General features: G+C 41.8%; 1 protein-coding gene across 7 annotated transcripts in view; it reads right to left on the reverse strand.

Moving 5' to 3' along the window:
• EVI5L (ecotropic viral integration site 5 like) overlaps positions 1 to 24,039 on the reverse strand; it is a 2,636,797-nt gene that overhangs the window by 1,748,416 nt on the left and 864,342 nt on the right. For all 7 annotated transcript variants that reach the window (XM_044084539.1, XM_044084538.1, XM_044084535.1 and 4 more), the window contains one exon: positions 4,108 to 4,251. In XM_044084539.1, coding sequence (XP_043940474.1) covers positions 4,108 to 4,251 — 144 coding nt within the window. The remainder of the gene's footprint in view (positions 1 to 4,107; positions 4,252 to 24,039) is intronic.

The raw sequence follows: 24,039 nt of genomic DNA on the forward strand, positions 1-24,039 counted from the left end.
TCTACAGCATTGGATATACCATGGAACACAGTGAAGACAGTCATGAAAAAGTGGAGAAAATATGGAACAGTGACTTTGCAAAGAACTGGACTTCCCTCCAAAATTGATGAAAAGACAAGACGAAAACTGGTCAGTGAGGCTGCCAAGAGATCTACAGCAACACTGAATGAGCTGCAGGAATTTCTAGCAAGTACTGGTTGTGTACTAAATGTGACAACAATCTCCCGTATTCTCCATATGTCTGGACTATGAGGTAGGGTTGCAAGTCAGAAGCCTTTTCTTACACAAAAAACATCCAGGCCCTGCTAAAATTTGCAAAACAATACATCAAGTCTCCCAAAAGCATGTGGGAAAACGTGTTATGGTCTGATGAGACCAAGGTTGAACTTTTTGGGCACAATTCCAAAAACAACACTTTGCATCACCAAAAGAACACCATCCCCATGGTGAAGCATGGTGGTGGCAGTATCATGCTTTGGGTTTGCTTTTCTTCAGCTGGAACTGGGGCTTTAGTCAAGATGCAGGAAATTATGAACAGTTCCATATACCATTCACTTTTGGACCAAACCCTTCAGGCATCTTCTAGAAAGTTGAAGATGAAGAGGAATTTCACCTTTCAACACAATGACCCCAACCATATATCTAAATTAACAAAAAAATGGCTTTATCAGAAGAAACTTTTAGAATGGCACAGCCAGAGCCTAGACCTAAATCCAATAGAAAATCTGTGGGGTGACCTGAAGAGGGCTGTGTTTGAGATGCCCTTGTAATCTGACAGATTTGGAGCACTTTTGCAAGGAAGAGTGGGCAAATATTGCCAATACCAAGATGTGCCATGTTGATAGACTCCTACCCAATAAGACTGAATGTTGTAATTAAATCAAAAGGTGCTTCAACAAAGTATTAGTTTAAGGATATGCACACTTATGCAGCCAGTTTTTATTGTACATTTTTTATTTTTTATATTTTCCTCCAACAGGTTTGTTTGTTTTTCAATTGAATTGTACAGGTTATACTTCACATTAAAGGTGGGAAAAGTTTTGAAATTATTTATTGTGGTCTCATTTTTTTATATCACAACAACCTGGCATTTTAACAGGGGTGTGTACACTTTTTATATCCACTGTATCCTGCAGAGGACTCAAGTCCACAGGAGTCACACGTCTTAAATCCATCTGAATTACCTTCAACAACAATGTAAAAAATATATATAAAACTAGCCAAACAGCACAATACTTAGTAAGATTAGTGGAAAACTCACCAGAAAAAAAACTGAAAGTACAGCAACAACCACTAAATACACTTTAAAGAGGAACTTGGTTGGGTGTTAAAATGCAGGAAACAAATGCAGTGAGGGGGGCACAGAGAAATACAACTTTTAAACAACAAAAGTCAAGAAAAAAGTTGCCCCTAACTTGAAACTTGGCAATCTAACAAATGATCAGTAAATAAAGTGGAAGACTTGTGAGGAGCATGAAGCATTATTGGTAAGGTAAGGAGTTAGAGCCTGAAAAAGTTCTCCTTGCTGGCATAAGACCTAAGGTCTCTGTCCTGATGTTTTTGAAGAGGTAATCAAGATATTTCCAGGCTGCAAACATAGCATCAGAAAAGGTAGCATTGTCTATGGAGAGAATGGGCCCAAGTGTCCTCACATTCTTTATGCCCAAGCAGTGACTGTCCACTTCTAGAGGAGAAGAAAAAGGAGCCAAACCCCAGTCAAAGAGGGCTTGGAAAGAGCTGAGCAGGAGTGGCCACTCTAAGGTCCAAGGTCACAGCAAGGGGTCAAGTCACTCTTCATTACCCACCTAGTCTCATGTGTACATACAAACATACACATATATGTACATATGTCAGCATACTACGGGAGGGAGATACAGCTAGGAAAATCCCTGACCTCCTACTGGAGGATTGGCTCTCACCCAGAGCTGTAAGTAAGTTGGGGAAAAAGGGGGCAACTGCCCCAGGTGCAAGTTATTAGGGGGGCAAAATCGGAAGGCAACACTGGTGCACGAGTGAAGTTTCAGCACTGCTTTACGAATTTACAAGGATACTGCAACTTTATAAATGAATGCCAGTGCTGCATTTGCAGTCATGGCTGAAGTGCTCAATATGTGACTATTAACTAAAGCAAGCTGTCTGTTATATTACACAGTTTTTGACAGCAAAATACTTTTTTTTTCTTTGTTCCTCAACTTTGAGGATGGGCTGGTGCCAGTTTAGGGAATTGCAGAGGTAACCTGATGACCCAGTTACAGTTATGTCCTCACCTACGGGGATAAGAGTAGGACAAACCCATGCAACAGTGCTCTCAACCTGGAGGAATGAACAGCCCTGTATAATGGTGGGAGAGGCTTGATGGTCAAGAAGAGTGTCAAACTAAAAAAATTTCTATAAGTGATACTGGCAGAATGAGTGGCACAAGGACATGATCAAATCCCCAAAGAATAAACCCTAGCAGGCACATATATCCAGAGTTTGGGAAAAGAGAGGAATACATATATTTGTTCTCTTCCATCCATGGAATCATCAAGCGCCTATTCCCAATTAGCCAATTCATTCCTAACATCCAAGGACACTGAAGGGAAGAAGACAATTCGATTGCAGTCATCATTTTGCAGGTACAAGGAGATAATTTTATACTTCTTACACCTCCTCTTGTTGACTGAAAAGCATATTGAAATGCTCACTATGCTAGATCCAATGCAAGCACTTGTTTCTACACACCAGCAACTTCATTTACAGTGAAAGCAACTCTTTGTTAGCTCACACTTCCCAGAGTCCTTAGCTGTAACTGCTGCAGTCTTGGGCCTTCCCCAAGTGACATTCCTGTAATAGGATTCAGCCAATACACTCTCCAGGATGGGTGAACAGGGCTCCCTCTCTTTCAGAAACTGGGGCATCAATCAAACTTGTCATTTGAAGCAGAGTCTCTCTACGCTGCAAAGCCAAAAAAAAAAGATAATGACCCAATGGGCACAGCAGAAGATAAGTACTCCCAACAGTTAGCAAATGGTTTGGAAATTCAACAGCAGGCTCCTACTCACCGAGGATTTCAGGAAAAAAGCTAACCTAAACTTCACAGTTGGCCCCATCATGCTTCCTGCCCACACATTACTCACATGAAAAACAATGGAACAACTTATAAAACTGTCAAACAGGATATACATTGCTCTTCTGAAAAAAGTCCTGTTTGGTAATACAACTTCAGAAGACAAAAAAAATGCTGTTTGTTATGGCTATATCAACATTATGTCTCCAAATCAGTGCATCTGGGAAGCTTTACTAGTTTATCACTTACTGCTGCTCATATCCAACTCTGCAGTTTATCAAGTTTAACACCTCAGGCTCTAAGTTTTAAAATAATGATCATAACACATAATAGATCTCACATAAGTATTTACAGTCAGTCTATCTACACTAACAGCAAAGCTCTAATTTTGAGTACAGCGGGTTTCCATGCATGAATACATTTATTCCTACTGGGTGGTAGGGAAAAAGACAACAAAACAAAATACTCCAATCCTATTCCCAAAATGCTCACGATAAACTTGTATGATTTGTACTATTACTACAGTACATCCAAGTCATGCTTTTTAAAGAACCACCATACGATTTTGCTAACAATGTTTCTTCAGAGACAAATTAAGGCCAAGTATCTGAAATTAAAAGGGGAAGCCCCTGCCCCAGCAGTGCAGCAACATGAAGTTGAAATATAAAAGGTGGAGAAACAGAAGGCTTAGTCGTTCCCCAGGAAAGAAAACGTTGAAGGCTTTTTGTTCACTCAGTCCTTGTGGAAATGGTATTTGCAATTCAAGTATAACAGATGTAGAGATAAAAGTAACTTTGGTTCATTGTTCCACCAGAAATGTCTCATAGTAAAATTTTAGCAAAAGTGGCATTCATAAGAGTCCCCAGACACACTACATTACCTGCCTTTACCACCCCCCTTCATATGGATCTGTGCCTCTGTAATGCATCTCTCTCACTGGGGGTGTCCATAATTTTTAACAAGATAACATAGTGCAGCAACTGAGCTCTATACCTAATAACAGGTAACCCTTAACAAACAATGTACCGTAAACAGTAGCAGTTGCTGCTTTTTCATACCTCATATATGAAGATGTCAAATATCCTTGTTGCCACAGGCAAGGGGAAGAAAGTGAGGAATAGTGTAAGGAACCAAGAGGAGGCATACATGGAGGTATGGAAACTGTGAGAACGAAAGTGCACATTCAGTTCTGGTAACTGCTCCTAATAAAAAAGAATAAAAGAAATTACATCAATACACACATGCATTCATGCATAAACAAGGGAAAGCAACATCAAAACTTGGCAAAAGACAGCAATGACACCAAAGTACAGCAAAATAAAAAAAAAAATCACAGCAATTATATCAAATGTTTCTGAAACTGCACCCACAGCAAAGTAAAGTGAAATCAAAAAGTACTACAAAAATGTTCTCTATTAGTCTCAGACACCCTTCTCTGACCTAGTGAAAAGGCCTGCTCTCAGATAGTACCAATAATCACTATAGTAGACTCCCTGTTATCTGGCCTATCTTTAACCAGCCACCAAATTTGTGCTGTAGCTCTAGCAAAAGTCAAGAGAGAAGGACAACGCTTCTGCTCCACTGGGCTAAATAATGACAGACGTGAGCTTTAGACTTCATATTCATTAGAAAAATGCATACTAAGACACATCCTGTTATTCTAGCTGATTTATAACCTATAAATGCTATTTTGTATGCTTTTTCTGATTAACTAGTCATTCGTTTATCCAGCCTAAGGTCTGGTCCCAGCAAGACCAGATAAGAGGGGGTCTACTGTAAATGCATTTATTAGACTACATTTTTCCGTGCTTTTTGACTCTTAAGTTGCACTTGGTAACAAAATTCATCAGACATTCCTTTGAATCATACAGCTCATATTTCAGCTTCTGACCATTAAGATTTATGCCATCCCACAATGTAAGGTCCTTTATTGGCAAAGGAGTGGCAGGATGTACATTACAATGGGTGTAAACAATCATGGTTCAAATGTACAACCCAAACAACTTAACAATATAAGCAGTGGGTACAGCCTGTCAATAACTCACACTACCAAATGCCTTACTATCGCTGCACAATGCCTTAAGAAAAAGTTACATTTTTGGTAAATATGTTCATTGTTATTTTTTAACAACTGCAACTTTCCGTACAGAGATAAACAACAGACAATCAGTACTTACCATATTAGTCCATCTTACAGAGGGTGATATGCAGTGGGTGGAAAACTTAAGTAATACTACAGTACTGCGACAAATTGAATATCACTGCACATGACTTTTACGTCATCTACTCTGTTCTGTATATCATAAGATGGGGCACTACAAGGCAACTGTGTCCCATTTCTTAAGCCATACTCCCTTTCTCTAAGAAGGATAGGCCAGTTAAGCCCAGGGTGAATTTGTGGGCACCCATCCAATAATTTAGGGCCCATCTGAAGAACGATAAGTTTATTGCACTGCTTAAACTGTAGGGGCAATCTGTTCCATAAGATGGGGAAGGTGTTTGGTGATAAACCTCTCTCTTTCTCTCTCGCTTTTGTATCGCATTTTATGTATCTTCTGGTAATGATTTTGGTCCCTGATCCTAGTACACTGATTATTTAGACCTATGGAAATACAAGAGATTCAGATAACCGAGTCCCTTAATAATGCAGAATTCAAAGTGTAGATCTCTTCTCAGCAGTCTAAAAGATACTGAATAAAGGCACAGTGCTTTCAGACTCTCTTGATAGCTCATGGTCATTAAGCCTCTGATCTTGTTAGTCACCTCTGGGGTCTTTCTAGTTGTTTGACATGTCTAAAGAGGAAGGGGCATTGCATTCAAAAACCGGCTGATCAAGACTGAATATAAGGAACAGTGATCTCTTTAGATGTGGATGATATCCCCTTAGCAATTAGCTGTGCAAGTAAAAGAATTTCATGACAAAAGCTGTCACGTGATGACTGCAGGAAATGGTATTATCAACTCATGTTCCACGATTCTCTAACAACATTCTAATTTTGAAGTGGGGTGTTGTCTAAGCTGTATACTAAAAGGAGAGGTTGCCTACCAAATGTGACAATATTGTGTGCTTTTGGAGTAAACTTGAGCCCATTTTTGGTAACCATGTACTTACGAGTACATCAAAAACAGCAAGAACACTTGACTGCTCAAGATTAGTTCAGAATGTCAGAAACTCAAGTAAACGGCTATTTTTTGGGTGTGTTCTCATATCACTCTGTAACAGTCATAGCCTGACAGCCTCTAATCCTAAGCACTGCATTCTCCTCCATCTTCCAGCACCAAGCTTCATCACTGCTGACTTTGTTTAAGGCAATGGCCAGTACATATCTTCTCTTACAAATCAACATGCTCTGAAGCCCCTGAGATGTACTGCTCTTCACATGCTGGGCATCAGGAGTGCTTCAACCAAGAGGAAATGTACATGGTGCTACAAATGTAACAGGGATACTCAACAACACATTGCAAATAATCACTGATAGTCTTCAGCCAGCCTATTTACATGTTCATCTGCTTCACACTTTGGTGAAGTAACACGTAGTTCATTCAGAAAATATGACAGGGATGTTCTTGTTTTATCATTAATTGTATAAAAGAAAACTCCTTTATGGGTCCTTGATTGGGTAACTCTTCTTCACCAATCATACCATATCTATAGATGTTTATGTGCACAAACAGAAGCATGCCATAATGTAGCACTCTTGCTACATAATTTTGTGTCCACTCAGCCCACAAATTAATTTCTTTACATGTCATTAGCGAACACCTTCCTGCAAATTATGAAATAATAAATATTTGATAATTACATTATTAAACAAGTAACACAAATATAAATGTCTACTGTAATGTCGATATCAGGAAGAGAGTTTAATATGGCGGAAGTGGTACTTATTCACAGGGGAGTGGAGAAATAGTATTCTTGGATTATTAAAGGGGGTGATGTTCTGTTGCAAGGTAAACAGATAAGGCAAGAATTTGCCTGTTATACCTGTGAAGGTCCTTGGTTAGGCTTAATCTCAAGCAATAAAAAACATGGTAGGAGGAATGCACAAACAAAAACTCAGTAAACTTAATCATGGAGTACTGATTTTTAATACATGGCCCGAGTCAAGGATAACAATTCTTGGTGAATATGGGCATGGTGGCACAGCGGATAATTCTGTCACCTCACAGCAAAAGGATTTCCAGTTCAATTCATAGTTGGGGTGCTTCTGTGAGAAGTCTACATGTCCTTCCTATGTTTGCATGTTTCCTCCTGGTGCTCTGGTTTCATCCTACATTTCAAAGACATGCAGTAGGTGGATTGTGTACTCTAAATTGGCCATAGGTATGACTGTGTGTGGTACTGAAGAACAGCTGCAGCAGGACTAGCCAGCCAGCAGTTTGAACCCTGGTTCTAGATGATTGCCACTGTTAAAGTAATATCCCAACCCCATGTGTAAAAATGGGAAAAAAGGATTGTGGGTGGATGGGCACAGAGAATTCAAAATGCTGCAGTACATATGAATGTAATGGAGAGTTTCTTTAAGTAAATAAGTACGTCCTTAGCACAGTGAGCTTTGACATAACATTTGCTATTATGCAATCAGCTGTCTAATAGCAAAACATAATGTACACAATTTACTTGCAAAGCATCTGCTTGACAACTGCACACCATTCTCTTACTTGCAAAAAAGAGACAAAAAAAGCCACAAAAAATAAAACAGAGAGAGATTCATCATCTTATACTTGTGCACCAGCTTTTTGTAGCGCCGGAAATGCTAGTATATATCCAAGGTGGGAAGGGCCGTTGCTCCATTAGCTTCTTGATGCATAAAGAAAAACAGAATTTAAATAGAATGGTTCATGGATAATTACAAAACAACCCTCAAACAGAAAAGATAGCTCATTCAGAAGGGCACTTAACCTTGTGAAAGTTCAGACATGGTTTATTACACTTAAGGTCTGCAAGCTAAGATCCTATCTGCAGAGAGGTGACTGCTACCAGGAAAAGCCATTTACAAAAAAATGATCTTTAAAATTTCCAAGTTCAAACAGTAAATCAGCAAGCCTGTCAGCCACCAAGCTCAAGTTCCATGATGGTAAAAAGTTCTTTTAAAGGTGACAAAGTGTACTATTCTTTTAAATAACTGCTTGACCAGTTGATGCTAAAGCAAAATCATGTCCTGGACAAAGTTATGACATGCACACGTAATTAATATGTGCACCCTGACCTCAGAGTAACTGAATCCCAAATTTTACAGGTATCTAATTTGGGTCAAGATGGCTGACAAGTGAACAAACAAGGATAGCACACAGTACTGTTCTACCCAAAATGTGAACTGTTTCCACAACAGGGCATATGCTGCCAAGTGTAAAGCTTCCTTGCAACCTCAAAAACATCTGAGATCCCAGCAAGAAGATACAGTGGCTCAGGGAATCTGCATCAATAACCAATCCTTGAAGTGAAGCTAGAGATGTCAGTATAGCTGTGGGAGACCTCCTAAGTTTGCACAGGGAGAGCTTCCTGCATCAGGAGACACATGAGAGCTGAAATCATACCCTTCTCATTCACTAATGAGTGATAAGAATTAATTTTATCTTTTCTTCCCTTAAGTCTGACATCATATATGGAATCACAAGGAATTGTAGAAAAGTATATGTGAATGTCCTGTGCCACAGGCAAGAGGAAGCAGCTCCTTGCCCTATTGAACGTAGCATAAAAGGGGTAAGGGTGTATTATTTAGAATGGCAAAGAGATCAATCTGCTGAATGCCTCGTTCCCAGAAGACAATGACCATGCATGATAGCTGCTTCAGGAAAAGACTACAGTAGTTCAAAGTATTTGTTAACTTGTTAACATCTCTCGGAAAATAAACTGCTGATAAAGTGATGCCATTAGCTATTGCCCACTTCCAATTCCCTGTAGTGGGATTATGAAGTTATGTTCCTTTGTTTGCTTAGGTATCACATAACAGATTGGTTATCTGACTGGATGAAGAAAGTCCATGACAGAAGTTTTGTTTCCAAGGCCTTCATGGTCAAATTAACTGTTCATAATTTCAAAAAGAATAATGTGGAGCCACCCCCTTTCCAGAAATGAACACCTTTTGCAAAATGTGAATCCTAGATAAGCTCCCCAACCCATAAATTAAGCATCTATCATTAGAATCTGAGATGGTTTTAGTTGCAGAAGAGGAAGGCCCACTGGAAACTTGATGGGGATTTCCACTACTACAAGACATGGGAAGAAGGGTCTAATGAACTAAAAAGCCCAAAAGTGCACAGTGCTCTAGAGATACTTGCATCCTGCAGTCCACTGCAACATCCAAATCTTCAGGTATGCAAAAATCACCAAGAAAAACTTGGGAGCCCTGAAGTTCAGAAGAAAAAGCAGACCTGCAGCCTAGTCCTTACTCTGCATATTCATCAGGCTGGTCAAGGCCAGGAATGCCTAATAAAGAACAGTGTTCAGCTCTGTGCTGATACAAATTATCTTCTGAACAGAAGTCAATGAGGACTATATGCAACTTATAGTCCCTAGAGACTGCAATCATTACACTGGCAATTCCAGGAAGCCCCTGGGCATGATTATCAGAAGCTAGTCAGTCAAATTAAAAAAAAAAAAAAAAAAAAGGATGATGATCCTTATTCTGCAAGGCTCTGGCCACCATTTTCAACTTGTAATCCTTATGGACTACAACCACTACATTGCAAAGAATAGGGCCAATTCTAGGGAGCTCCCTTGGATAGGGCTACCAGAAGCTAGTCAGTCAAGTAAAGAAATACAGAAAAGTTCTTACTCTGTAAGGCTATTGCCACCACATCCAATGAGTTAGTAAAGGTTCTGAACACTGAGGAAAGTCCAAATGGCAACACCTTGTACTGAAATCAGTGCTTACTCAGAAAAAAACACACAGGAATCTCTTGAGGGGGCCTCAAATACTAATGCGCTAAAAGGCAACCATTATGTTCATAGACACCATCCAGGAACATTATTGAACCAAAAGAATGATCACTGATATATGTATCACCTCAGGTCCCTCTTGAAAATAGTTCACTGGTCTAGTGGGACAAACCTGGTCATCAAAGTATAGCTAACTAGCTAGCTAGATAGATCTGCTGGGTGACCATCTAAAATCAGACATAAACCATGCTGGTTTTAGATCTGTGCACTATATGATGGAAAAGAAATCACACATTCCCTTGGCAATTACAAAAAGACAGAACAAAACCCTTACCCTTCCTCAGGAAACAGGAGAACCTCTGCAGTTCTTCTGAGTAACCCAGTCACACCTGCTCAGGTGTCCCAATGGATTGATCAACCAGTGCACCTCTTTCTGGGGAAGAAATGGTAAGCTTTAGAATGTGGCTGTGTTTGCCCATGACTGGAACCCACTGATCCCTTATAAAGATTCTCTAAACTACAACAAACTCTTGAGAACTGCCCCTGTCTCAAAAAAAAATAGTCCCACACCAGAGTCAGGACTACAGTGGCTGGGGCAGAGGTATTGTCCTTTTGAGTGACATACCTGGGGCTGGAGAAAGCAAGACTACATAACATTTATGGATCTTCCTCAAGCACCATGGATGATTCTGCTCCTTTTCAGGTTGTCCAGGCCTAGAAAATAAAGGTGTGAAAGAAGAGTGTCATAAAGGACCTCTATAGAGATCAAAACTCAATTCGGCAGTAGTAGTAGTTCACTGACCAGTCCTTGAACAAGCTGAAACCTATACAGGGGAGATACTGCAAATGAGTCAGCACTGTGATGCTTAGTAAATTGTTCTGCTCATTCAGGTGGGAGTCTGTTAATGGCATCCACATTTTGGAGGGCTGAAGGGGTAGAGTCAGGCTGTCTCTAGGTTGTATATAGTGACATCCTTAAACAATTGCTCCAGGAATGTTCTTTTAAATTTCTTCTCAAGAAACTTCAATGGGCATTTCCTTGGTGGATGAAACAAAGGTCTGATGCAGTCCAAGCTGTTCCTAGTCAGCCTGGCAGACTCTTAAAAGAAGGGGGTCTGTGACTTTAAAGATCCCCCAACTCATAGTAGCAGCCAGAGTAAATGGAAGTGCCATGCCCCCACTAGCTACTGCAGTAAGCTTGTAACTAGTGTCACAAAAAGGTGAGCACATGGGTAGATGACACTGCGTACTGTGGGAACCTAGACAAGCACTCAATCATATCCCAGCTGAAGCTGGCACATAATGGAAAAAGTCTTGTAGCATGGTCAGCACAGCTTTCAAAGTGAACTCTCTAAGGGTATAAACCTGCACCAGTGGCAAGTTCTACCAGAAAATAAAACATTGGCTTAATACTGAACATCTAGCATGCAAATCATGGTGTAGAAAGACTTGACAACTGCTTCTCATCTGGGACCGCCTTGCCTAAGTGGCCTGATGGTCTATTACAAGATGACTGTCCTTCATCCTGAGTAACATAAAACAGGTGTCTCAATGGGTTCCTCCTCAGGATCAGCTGGCCAACATCAAACTATGTCAATTATCTAGGGACGGGGCATCATGAGAACCTTGTGATGCACTGCGAGTAGGGGGTGGACATCACCTGTTCACCTCATTGTCCATTAAAGAGAAAGAAAATTTATGAGCTTGGGCCCTCACTAGTTGAGGGAAAAATACAACACCTGCAAGGAATGGAGAAGAACTTATTCTCAAAAGTTTGGCCTTGTTGTAGTGTTATGATGTTTGCCTAGGGCGGCAAAAAGGTCACCTCTGCCAATTACCTTCTGAACAGCTATTGAAGTCCACTTTGTTCCTGGATGTGAAGCAGGCCAAAAGCTTCACCCTGCTCATCTCTGAGTATCCAGACTGAACATTTGACACACACAGCAACTGACAATTTTACAATCCTCCAAAGACAGTACAGATGGTGTTGGTGAGTTCTTGGATGATAAGCCACATTTTAGTATGCAGGTGTTTAGGCATGTAAAGACTGAGCTTTACTACTAAATGCATGTTCAGACGACCAAACTATGTGACTGGCAAAAAACAACAGGAAGAGTAAGAGGAAGTGAGTGTTTATGTAGCTAAAACCTCAAGACACAGCATGCATTTGTATTGGCACATGATCATCACTATATGCAGAATTTCACAGAAAAAGAAATAAATTATGGTCAATGAAGAAGATATAGCTAAACAAGGACCATTAAGAGTTCTCTACTTTGCCTCTGGATGTTACAACATCTGGTTATGTGGCATACAGTGATAAGACCAAGACTGCCCTGGCTATGATCTAGGTTATAGGGGATCGCCTAGGAACTCAGATACTGCAGGACCCAGTAAAGGGAGTTAGCAGTGAGTAAATTACCACCGGTTTGCTCACCTCAAGGGAGGGATACATACAGACTAACCACAGAACATTAACAAATGCAGTAGAACATTGCTCTGTGTTCTAACCAACCTGGGATCATCAGCAACCCAGAAGCTGGAGAAGCCAGCAAAGGGAGTTGAATCAAAAATTACACTGCACCAAAGCAAAGTTCCCCAGTCTAATGGCAATTAATTCAGTGCCAGGTTATTCCTCTGCAGGAGCAGCCCATTATCACAAGGTGAGCTGGACCTTAGGATGCATGGAGACAAAGGAGGCTCTGGTAAGCTGGCTGACTGTTAGAACACTACTAGATTTTATTTATTTATTTTATTTTATTTTACATTTGTTGACCAGGAATGTCTGGCTGAGCAGAAGCCCTTTTTCAGCAGAGGCCCGGGGAGAAAAGCTCCAGTACATACTTAATAACCATATGGTGCAAGTTACAGGTTTAAAAAAAAACAAGTGGAGAAAAACCTTCAGTACATACATAGTAGAATGGTAGATTATCACAAATATTTTACAAGTGGAGTTGCAGCAAATTGGTTTAGAAAAGTTAAAATAAAGCAGAAGTAACGATATAGTGGTTCAACAAATAATTAAAGGTATAGTTGCAAAAACAAATACATTTTGTGAACATTTGCAGGAAAAAGTCTATTCAGAGAGGAGTTTATTAAGTGGGGAAGTGTAGAAGGAGAGACAGACGAGGAGATGGAGAGTTTTCAAGGAGCGTTTGAGCATTGGCAGATCCACTTTTTGGTAAAATGTTCTTTTAGTGCTAGCTTAAACCTTTTGGGATGAGCCTGTGTTCGAATCTCGAGAGGTAGCTTGTTCCATTCCATTGAGGGGTGGTAGCTGTATACATTTTGTCCTGCTTTAGATTTGGACTTATAAATTTTTAGAAGGTCTTGAGAAGAGCTACGGAGGTTTCTTGTGGGAGATGATAGGGTGCAAGGCTGGACAAAAGGATGGCTGATATAGGATTGCATGTATAGTCTGGAGCTGAGAGAGAAGGAGGACATGAGACAGTTCTAGCCAGTTTAAGTATTAAAGTGAGAGAAAGTGGTGAGATCTGTAGGGTTGCTGGGTTGCAAATCTAGCTCTTTTGTGGTATGTAGTCTGAAGTCTATCAGTAAGTGTGGAGTTTAGATTAGTAAAAATTTGGGAACAGTATGTTAAGCAGGGAAGAAGATAGGCATGGTTGAGGGCTATTTGTGATGTCTGAGTAAGGAATTTGTTATTTCTGTATAGCAGATCTAGCTTCAGGTGGGTTTTTCTGATGCAGTTATTTACGTGGAGATCAAATCTGAGCTGATCATCAATAGTGATGCCTAGCAGTTTTGAGCTAGATTCAGGTATGATAGGGGTGTTATTGAGTGAATGGATGGTGAAGGAGGTCTTAATGTGATTTGCTGATTTAGGTAGGAAGAGTAGGAGTTTTGTTTTTTAGGGTTAAGTATGAGTTGGTTATTGGAGAGCCATGTTTCTAAAGAGTTTAGTGATGACTGGGTTGCTGTTAAGAGTTCTGAGTGAGAGTTAGTTATAGTTAAAACAGTAGAGTCATCAGCATATTGCATAATGGGGGAAAGTTGGCAGGAGGTGTAGAGTGCATTTGTGAAGATATTGAACAGCAATGGTCCTAGAATGGATCCTTGAGGGACACCCATTTTAATTTGTAGAGGAGAAGATAAGGCAGTTTCCCATCTAACAGACTGGAATCTGTCTTTGAGATCGCTTTCAAACCATGCTAAAGTATCAGGGGAGAAGTTGAGGTTAGATAGCTTGTTAATTAGTAGTGAGTGGGAGACAGTGTCAAAGGCCTTTTGAGAGGTAGAAGAAAAGACAGGAAACAAATTTGTGGTTATCTCTGGCCAGGGAAATGGTACTGAGAAAGGATAAAAGAGCTGTGTGTGTACTAAGCTTGGGTCGAAAGCTGTGTTGTGTAGGTGTTAGTACGTTTTCCTGAGTGAGATGTTTAATGACTTGAGTATGGATGCATTTTTCAAGGATTTTTGACAGGGGGGAAAAGGATGGCAATAGGCCTAAAGTTTGAGATTTCAGTGGAGTTACCTCCTTTGTGTATTGGTATGGTACAGAAGTGTTTCCAGATGGAAGGTACCTTGGATTAAGAGATGGAACGGTTAATTAAGATTGAGATAGGATAGGCAAGTGAGTGAGCAGGTGAGTGGAGAAAGTAAGATGGAACGTTGTCCACAGATACAGAGCATGGTTTAAGTTTAGAGAGAAGGGTACGAATGTATGTTGTGGGGATGGGCTTTAGGAAGGAAATGTTGAGATGAGTGTTTTTGTAGGGGAGACTGGGTTAGCGGGGTTAGTATGATTGGGGCTGTTTGAGTTAAAGAGTTTGGATACAGATTCTACAAAATAAGTGTTGAAGATACTGGCGGTTTCTTCTGGTGTCTTTTCTGGGGTGGGGTTCTGAGAGGTAGGGTTTTCCAGGATGGAGTATTTAATTGATAGTGTTCCAGAATTTTTTAGTGTTGGATTTTAGTGTGGAAGGGGGGTTGTAGTAAAAATCTTTTTTGTCCTTGTTGATTTGTCTTTTTGCCAAGTTCCTTTGTTCTTTATATCTTTGTAGGTCATAGGATTTGTTTTGTTTGTAGCCATTTTTTCCAGGACTTCTCACTAGACTTCATGAGTGTTTTTAGTGAGACAAGGAGATATTTTAGCTTTTGTCCTAATTTTATGAGGTGGAGCTAGTAAGTTAACGATGTTGAAAAAGGTAGTGTTAAAAACAGTAACAGCCTCATCTAAGGGGAGATGAGAGAGGAAGTCCCAGCTAACTCTAGATATGAGAGTATTAAAGGTTTCTGGACTAAAGTTGGAAAGATTATGCCTAGTTATGTATTTATGTGGATTGGGGAGGTGACTAGTATATCTTAGCACTTTTATAGGAGAGTGGAGTTTCTTATAGGAGGATGAAATATTTTCAAAAAAAAATCTAGCTGTTACAACATATGTGTGAATTATCGATCACTGTTATTTAATGATACAAGACAGCTACAGAAGTTAGAGAAATGTAAACGAGCAAGTTATTTTCTTCAGCACAAATCAGTGCATAACAATGAAGTACTGAAGAAAAGAAATATCTCTTTCATGAAACAGATTCAAGGTACCAAACTGGCTAAAATGTCTCATACAGTTAATAAAAACATTATATTGACTAAAAAACCTACAGCATTTGTCCAATTATGTAATACATCCATCCAACATGCTTAACATGATAAAACAAGTCTTCAAGTAACTGGAGTTGTTATATTTTGATTAGTGATTATAGAGTTATAGTAAACTTAAGGCTCCATTACAAAGGCAGCTCGTGGAGGAAAGGCTACATGGCTGCACGACAAATACAACATTACAACAGAAAAAATTGTGTGCTGTTATACTGTGTGTTTTTTATGTGGAGCTTTTCTCCCCAGGCCTTCGCTGAAAATGGGCAACTAGTCCAGTTGGACTTCCCTGGTAAACAAATCTTAAATAAATAAATAAATAATACATTTCAAAGAACATGCAAATTTTCCATCCCTTCATTTGCTTTATACCCCTTCTAGAAAATAAAAGGAATGAAAGAACATGTCACCAATTAAATGTTACAGTAAGTGGTAATCTACCAAGCAATATCTTAATCCGGTAATACTATTCTGGACTAACTGAAACAGCTAATGCTACTCTGCACAAAACACAGGACATGTGAGAAAGTACAGTTGTGTAGGTTACTTACCATAATAATCCTTAAAGCCATGGATTTAGCTGCCTGGTGTCCACATATGGAATGGCCCGACTTCTATAGCTCTTGACACTACCCCAGTGTGAATAGTATACAACAAGCCCTGTGGTATGTCCAAGCATGCCAGTATAAGATAGGCATCCTCCCATGACATTTTTAACTTTCTTGCCCAAATCCCATGTCAAGGGTCCTTGAGGTAAAGATTTAGACCAAGGGGGAGAACAGGTGCATAGTAAAGAAGAGGCATAATATAACACTGTGGCCAAGGAAAAAAAACGTTTGGAAAGGTGGATTGGGGAAGGGAAGCACAGATGTTTCCCAAACCACTGCCCATTGCCTAGTAGTCCTAAAGCCTTAAAAACTCAGAAAAAAAGGTGGGAGAAGGACAAGCAAGGTAGGGTACCCCATACTAGCCCAAAAGGGCTTAGAGGCACAGTGGAGAAATCATTGGGGTTGGTGAGTGATAGTACACCTACCTGAACATCTATTACTGTAATAGGTTACTTACACAACTGTACAACGTTTTTCAACTGGATCGCTGTTGGAGTAAGTCCTACTACTGCAGTGATTCTCAGAGCTTTGTGGAGCATGGATTGAAGTCTGAGAAAAGTGGATATAGTTCAGCTTGCCCTGCAAAATTGCTTTAAAGCCCACCCTGGTCTTAGAACCAGTGTCAGGCCTGTAGTGTTTGAAGAAGATGTGAACCAATATCAAAGTAGCAGCTTTCAGAATAGTTTGAGAGTCCCCTTCTTTTAATAATGCCACCACGGTTGCAGTGCCCTTGGTACTATAAGCCTTGAATGGGTCTACCAGTTGTTTCCTCTGAGATGAGTAGCAAAACTGCCTGTATTATTAATACAATTATGTAGTTTATTTGGTCATTAGTTTAGCCTTCTTTTCAGAAAAGAAGGTGAATAACTTTTTTTTTTTTTCCTAAACTCACTAGTTCTGTGTAGAAAGAAAGTACAGTTGTGTACACTTACCATAAATGTAGATGTTTGATTGTATTCACTGCTGCAGTCATCACATGTGGGGTTATCCCTGATGTGGTACCCCTCGGCCGGCCTGAATACCGGAGTCAATGTTTTTCTGCATCGGTTGCTGTTGCCTGTAGACTGAAATCAGGTCGTCAGTGCTATAAAGCAAGGCAGCCAACGCCATTACATCAGTTTTTCTTGCCCTAACCCATTAGAAACACAAGGAAATAAGGTAAAGTGGTCCTGATGGCTAAAAGCCACCGTGAGAAGCTTATGTCTCCCTAAGGCAAGAGGATAGAAGGAGGAAGGAGGGAGGGAAACCAGGACTGCAACGGTGAATACACTCAAACATCTAAACTTATGGTAAGTGTACACAACTCTATTATGTTCTTCGTTTTTCAATGTTGCAGTAATCACCTGTGGGAGGATTCTCAAAGCTGAGGAGAGATGTGGAAGGATTTGTTAGAGACTTAGGCATGTGTCAGCATGCCCTGCAGAACTGCAGAGGCAAACCCTGCCCTAGCCTTAGAGAAAAGAGGTTGGTGGTAATGCTTTGTAAAGGTATGGACAGAGTTCCAGGTCCTAGCTTCCAAGATGTCCCTGGTGGGAACTCCTCTGAGAAATGCTGTGGAAGTGGAGGCTCCCCTAGTGGAATTGGTACAAACAGACTTAGGGGGTGGTTTCCCATGTAGTCTGTAGCAGAAATGGATACAGTGTGATATCCATTTGGAAATGGTTTGCCTGGAAATGGGCTTGCTCTCTGCCTCTGGGGCAAAGCTGACAAGATGCTGGTCTGTTTTTCTGAATGATTTAGTACAGTCCAGGTAGTATCTGAGCCGTCTGTGCACATCTAGTGAGTGCAGAATTCTTTCCCCCTTGTTTTGAAGGTTAGGAAAGAAGGTGGGTAGATGTATGGCCTGGTTGAGGGTCATATCAGATACCACCTTGGGCATAAAGGAGGGGTTAGTCCTCAGGGAGAACTTATCTGCATGGAAAATGATGAAGGGCTCATTGGCCATGAGTGCCTGAAGTTCTGAAACCCTTCTTGCCGAAGTGATAGCTAGTATGAAAGCAGTCTTCCAGGAAAAGTATCTCAATTCTGCTGAAGCAGCAGGTTCAAAGGGTGTAAAGTTAGTTTTTCTAAAACATAATTCAGGCCCCAGGCTGGCGTGGGTGGCCTTCTGGGAGGTCTGATATTAGACGCCCCTCTGAGGAATTGTTTAATCAAAGGATGTGAGAAGAAGGGCTGGTCTGTATCGAAATGAGCTGAAATGGCTGAGGCATGGATTTTAATAGAACAGAAGAAGCGGCCACTACTGAGTAACTCGCCTAGGTAGTCCAGGATAAGAGGGATGGAAAGTTCTGAGGTACTACTCTCTCTCTGGACTGGGTCCAAGACCAGAATCTTTTCCATTTCCTTGTGTAAGATTTTCTGGTGCTGGGCCTTCTGGCCTTTGTGATAATGTCCAGGACCTGTTTGCTTAACATGGGCCCCTTGTTTGGTTTTAAAGTATTAGCCATGCTGACAGTTTGAGAGTCTGCAAGTCTGGGTGCAGAATTCCCCTCCCTCCACCTGGGTCAAGAGGTCTGAGATCAGGGGAAGCTACCTGGGAGGCTCTAATGTCAGGCTGCGCAGTTAGGGGTACCAATGCTGTCTGGGCCAATCTGGAGAAATGAGGATGGCCTTTGGTCTTTCCTCCCTTACCTTGATCAGTACCTTGGGAATAAGAGGCAGAGGAGGAAATGCGTACACAAAGAGAGAGTTCCGGAGGAAGGTCAAGACATCCACCTTCTATGCTAGGTGGCGATACTCCCTGGTGCAAAATTTTTTCAGCTGGTGTTTGAGGTGCGAAGCAAAGAGATCCACCTCCGGAGTTCCCCACTGCTGAATAACTTGCAAAAAGATTTTTCTGTGGAGCTGCCATTCATGGGGGTCCAGAAAGCTTCTGCTTAGGTGGTCTGCCAGGGTGTTGTTGATCCCTGGTAGGTATTGGGCAATTAGGTGTAATCCCACGGAGGAGGCTGTCAGTCAAAGTTTCATGCCTAGCCTGCACACAGGGTAAGATTGGGTCCCTCCCTGTTTGTTGATGTACCGCATTACTGTGGTGTTGTCTGTTTGATAAGGAGAACCCATGGCCTTAGATGGAGTTTGAAGGAAGTCAGAGCCTTTTGTACTACCATCATTTCCTTTTGATTGATGTGTAAGGGAAGGTGCTGGGCATCCCAAAGATCTTGGGTGCACCTGCCTGCTAATTGAGTGCCCCAAGCAATGTCGGAGGTGATGGTCTGCCCGGGTAGGGCAGAGGATGAAGGGAAGACCCTTGTTCTTGGCACAGGCCCCTGCCCACCAGAGATACTCTGCTCTTATACACAGGATCAGAGAGAGAGAGGTCTCTAGAGGCTGAGAGTGCTGACACCAAAGGTTCTTTAGATACCACTGAAGTTTCTTCATGTGAAGCCTGGCCAGAGGAATTAGAAGGATGCAAGATGCCATGTACCCCAAGGCTTGCAGGAACTTCCTCGCAGTGAGTGACCCCTGGAAGCCAGCTGGGTAAAGTAGAGGGGCAGGAAGCTCTGTTTTTCTGGGGACAGGAAGGCCATTTGGGATGCTGTGTCCAGCAGTGTTCCCAAGAATATGATCTTCCTAGAGGGTGTTTGCTTTGATTTCTTCTCATTGATGGTAAACCCTAGGGAAGTTATGAGGGTTTTGAGAAAGAGAAGATCCTGGAGCAGCTTTTCTTTGCACTCTGCCTGAATGAGGCAGTCGTCCAGATAAGGGTAAATCTATATATTTCTCTGTCTGCAAAACTCTATAGCTGGGGATAAGCATTTGGTGAATGCTCTGGGAGCAATAGATAAGCCAAAGGGTAGCGCAGAGAATGTAAAGTGTTGTGAGCCTGCTCTGAAGTGCAGGAATTTCCTGCAGGATTCTCTTATGGAGATATGGAGCTAGGCATCTTTTAGGTCTAGGGTCACTAGCCAGGCATTATTTGTCAGCATAGGCAGCAGCTGCTGCAAAGTTAGCATTCTGAATTTGGGGACCACCAGGGAGGTGTTCAGAATTGATACATCCAGGATGGGGCGCCAAGTGCCCTCTTTTCTGGGAACAAGGAACAGTCTGGAATAAAAGCCTTTGCCTGTGTGATCTGAGGAGACAGGTTCTACTGCCCCCGGGATATGAGAGTCTGGACCTGTTTCAATGCCTCTGCCCACTGATTTGGAGGTACATCTTGTTGCCCTCTTAAAATTGGGAGTTCGTTGAAAGAGAATTTGTATGCCTGAAAAATTATCTTTAAGACCCACTGGTCCTTTGTTACAGAAAGCCAGTTTTCTTTGCAGAGAGAGAGCCTTCCTCCTAGCTTTTGGTGAGTCATTGAGAGTTTTTGCCATAGAAGGATGGCTTAGAACTCCCTGTCTTTAGGGCGGAAGTGGTCCACTGTTAGGTTCTCTACTGCCCCTGGGATAGGGGCTGTCCCTGCAGGGATTACCTTGCCCTAGTCTACTAGGTGCAGGGAAGGACAAGTGCTTAGAGGGAAAATTCCTGCTGAACTTAGGAGGTTGAATCTGAAAGAAATCTTTTACTGTTTGCATAGATTTTGGTTAGTCTTCCATCTTTTTAAGCACCTCTTCTGCTTTTACTCCAAACAAGTGATCCTTATCCAGGGGTGCATCAATTAATTTAGACTTGACCTGATCAGGGAGAGGCTGTTCCTTCAACCATGCCTGCCTCCTAATGACAAAGCCTGACACTGCTACCCTGCTTGAGGCTTCTAGGGTGTCACATCCACAGTGTAATGAGTGTTTGGCCACTTTATAAGTAGAGTGTAGTAAATCTGCTAACTGTTTCAAATTGGCACAGTCAGGAAAGGTTGAAATCTTTTGTTTTAATAGTTCCAAAGTGTGTTGTTGATATTTTAATATGTGGAACTGACAGTTGAGTGCTCAGATAGCTAAGGTTGCAGAGGTGTATACTTTCTTACCCCATCTGTCCACAGCTCTGGAATCCTTGTCAGAAGGAATAGGATTCTTGGCAGAACTAGTCTTAGCTCCTTTAGGTCCCTGTGTGATGACTTCTGGGTCTGCAGCAGGATTTATGTACAGGTATTTGTGAGAATCCGGTACTCTGTAATACCTGTCAGGTTTATTGGTAACAGGTGGGAGGGCTTCAGGGGGCTTAGCTGGATTCATGGAAAATATCATCCACCACTTCTAAGATAGGGGGGATGGGCTAGGGGTCTGTGCTGGGGCAGGTACAGAAACTCTCTTAGTCTTTTCTTAGACTGGGGGAAGTCCTGAGATTCCCACTGGAAATGTTCCCTGAGGGTGTGAAGGGTTTCTCCAAAGGAAAGGTCTTCTGGTGGTGAGGCAGAAGGAATGGATTCCTCTGCATCTGAATCCTCATAAGCAGTCAGAGGTTGATGTTCCTCTTCAAAATCTGAATAATCAGATTCCTCAGAATCTTGTCCTGTCAAAATTTCAGGAGAGGGGTGTCTTTTCCTTTTAGAAGTTCTGGCCTGACTACCCCTGATAAGGAAGATAAGATCCTCCGCCATTTTAAGCATTTGTGCTTGGAGTGGTGGAGCAGGAGCAAGATGGTGGCTACAGGCAGATTTTCTAGAGTGACCTGGCTTCTAGGTCTAAGAGTATCCATCGGTCTAAGAGAAACAGTAGCCAGATGAGAAGACATCAGTTTTTGTCTAGATTTGGTAGTGCGAGAGGCCTCCTCAGAAGCTGGTGCCTGTGTCACGACTCCAGACCCAACCGAGGCAGAGACAGCCAAAGGCTCGGAAGACAAAGAAGATTTCTGTGGCATACCGGACTCTGAATGGGTCTTGGTAGAGGCCTGTGTAGATATCGTATTAGGCATCAGGGGCTGCAAAAGCACCTCACTGAATTCCAGAGAACTGACGACCTGCTTAGCGGTAGAGTCGTCGGAAGGCTTAGCCTTGTGTGGTCTGTCGCGATCATTATTCCTACGTTTTTTCCGAATGTCTACGGATTGCTGGCTGATGGACGCTATTTCCGAATGTGAAGATGGAAGACGAAAATAGCTGTCTACAATAAGAGCACTACGGCGAATGGTTCTCTCGTTAAAGAGGGCACAGAACCGGCAATGGGTGACGTTGTGGTCTGGGCCTAAACAAGTGACGCAGTATGAATGGAAGTCTCGTTGTGGGATCTGCTTTTCAGAGAAGAGACAATTGTTAACTTCAAACGTAAAAAAGCACCGACAGTACCACAGACCCACAGTCTGGGTCTGATGAAGGGGTAGATCCCTGAAAGCGCTAACCTTTGTACTGTGAGAAAGATTTTTATTTCATTCTACTTTAATAAATCTCTTAGCTGTGGTACTATCGGTGCTTTTTTACATTTGCAGTTCTTAATTTTTCACTGACAGTTTTGTGCTTTGAGAGGACTGTGTGCATTTATTTATACAATTGTTAATTTTTTCGGACATCGGTTAGTGCAAGAAAAAACTATCCCCAATTGGGTACTTAGCTTTAGACGTCTTCAACTGAAATTCAAACTCTGACAGCGACCGACTGGCACACTTCTGAACTGCTTCTGCTACGGGCTCCACAGCAAGAAAGACTGATGTAATGGCTTAGGCTGCCTTGGTTTATATCTCTGATGACCTTACGTTAGTCTACAGGTGACAGCAGCCGATGCAGAAAAACACTGACTCTGGTATTTGGGCCGGCTGAGGGCTACCAAACCAGGGATAACCCCACAGGTGATGACTGCAACAGTGAAACATGAAGAACATCCCAAGTTGTCTGTGGACATCAAGGGTACAGATGATTCTTTTACTCTTACCTTAAGGATATGAAGGCTGGCAGCCGAATGGTCTGGTTGAGGGTGGAATCTGTCACTACTTTAGCTATGAAATAAAGCATTATTCTTAACCTCACCTTCTCCCTGTAAGACTGGCAAAAGTGCTTTGCACATCAAAGGCTGCAATACAAGCACTGTCCCAGCCGTAGTGAAAACCACCAGCAGGACAGTTGAAAAGGGGCCAGGATAAGTTTTTTTCTAAAACATAACTAGGTACCAATGAAAGCTGCCCTTTTCCTAAGTGGTCTAAGATGCAGAACTCCCCTAAGAAATTGTTCCTGACTGGTCTTAAGTCAGGGTGGATCTAGCAAGAGACAGACTGAAATGGCAGACAGATAAACTGATGTGTAATCCAAGCCTTCACCAAAAAGCTTACTGAAGTACTGGAGGATCAAATGCAAGCCTGTAACCTTTGGATCCTTTGTTTTATCCTGGCACCAGTGGGAAAACCTCTTCCACATGGATATGTAGGACTTCCTAGTGGTTTGCTTTTGCTTTCTAGCCTCCCTAAATGTTCAGCACATATCTTGGAGTACTGGTGCCTAAAAGGCATTCGGATGAAATCATCCATGCACCCAAATGGTGTCATCATCGCTAGCAGTACATGCTTCTCCCTGGATTTCCATTATTAGGAAGAAGCAGTGCTGCTTGGTTCAAACTGGTGGTATCAAAAGCATCCCAGGCTTCTCTCTCTTCACTTTCTGAATTACAATGGAGAGTAAGAGGATTGGAGGAAAGGCATAAAAAGCAGACCAGCCCAGTCTGTGCAGAGAGAGTCTGTTGTCCAAGCTCTTTTGCAGGGTGCTCTTCAGCAGAAAGTACAGTTTTGTACCTACCATAAATGTAGATGTTCGAGGATTCCATTGCTGCAGTCCTTACTATTGGGTATAGTCCGCATCCAGTCGGCCCGAATACCAGAGTCAGCCAGGGTACTAATGCGCATGACCGGCGTCATATCCTCAGGCTTTTCTTGCCCCAGATGGCAGAAGACCCTAAAAAGACAAGGCCCAAAATACCTGCACCAAAACATGAACAATATACACAAAAATATAAGCAGGTAAACTCACCTACACAAACACCCTAAACACAGAGGGAAGGAGGGAGGACTGCAGCAATGGAATCCTC

Source organism: Protopterus annectens, chromosome 9.part0 (genome assembly GCF_019279795.1).
Source record: "Protopterus annectens isolate FY-2018-M chromosome 9.part0, PAN1.0, whole genome shotgun sequence".
NCBI lineage: Eukaryota > Metazoa > Chordata > Ceratodontiformes > Protopteridae > Protopterus > Protopterus annectens.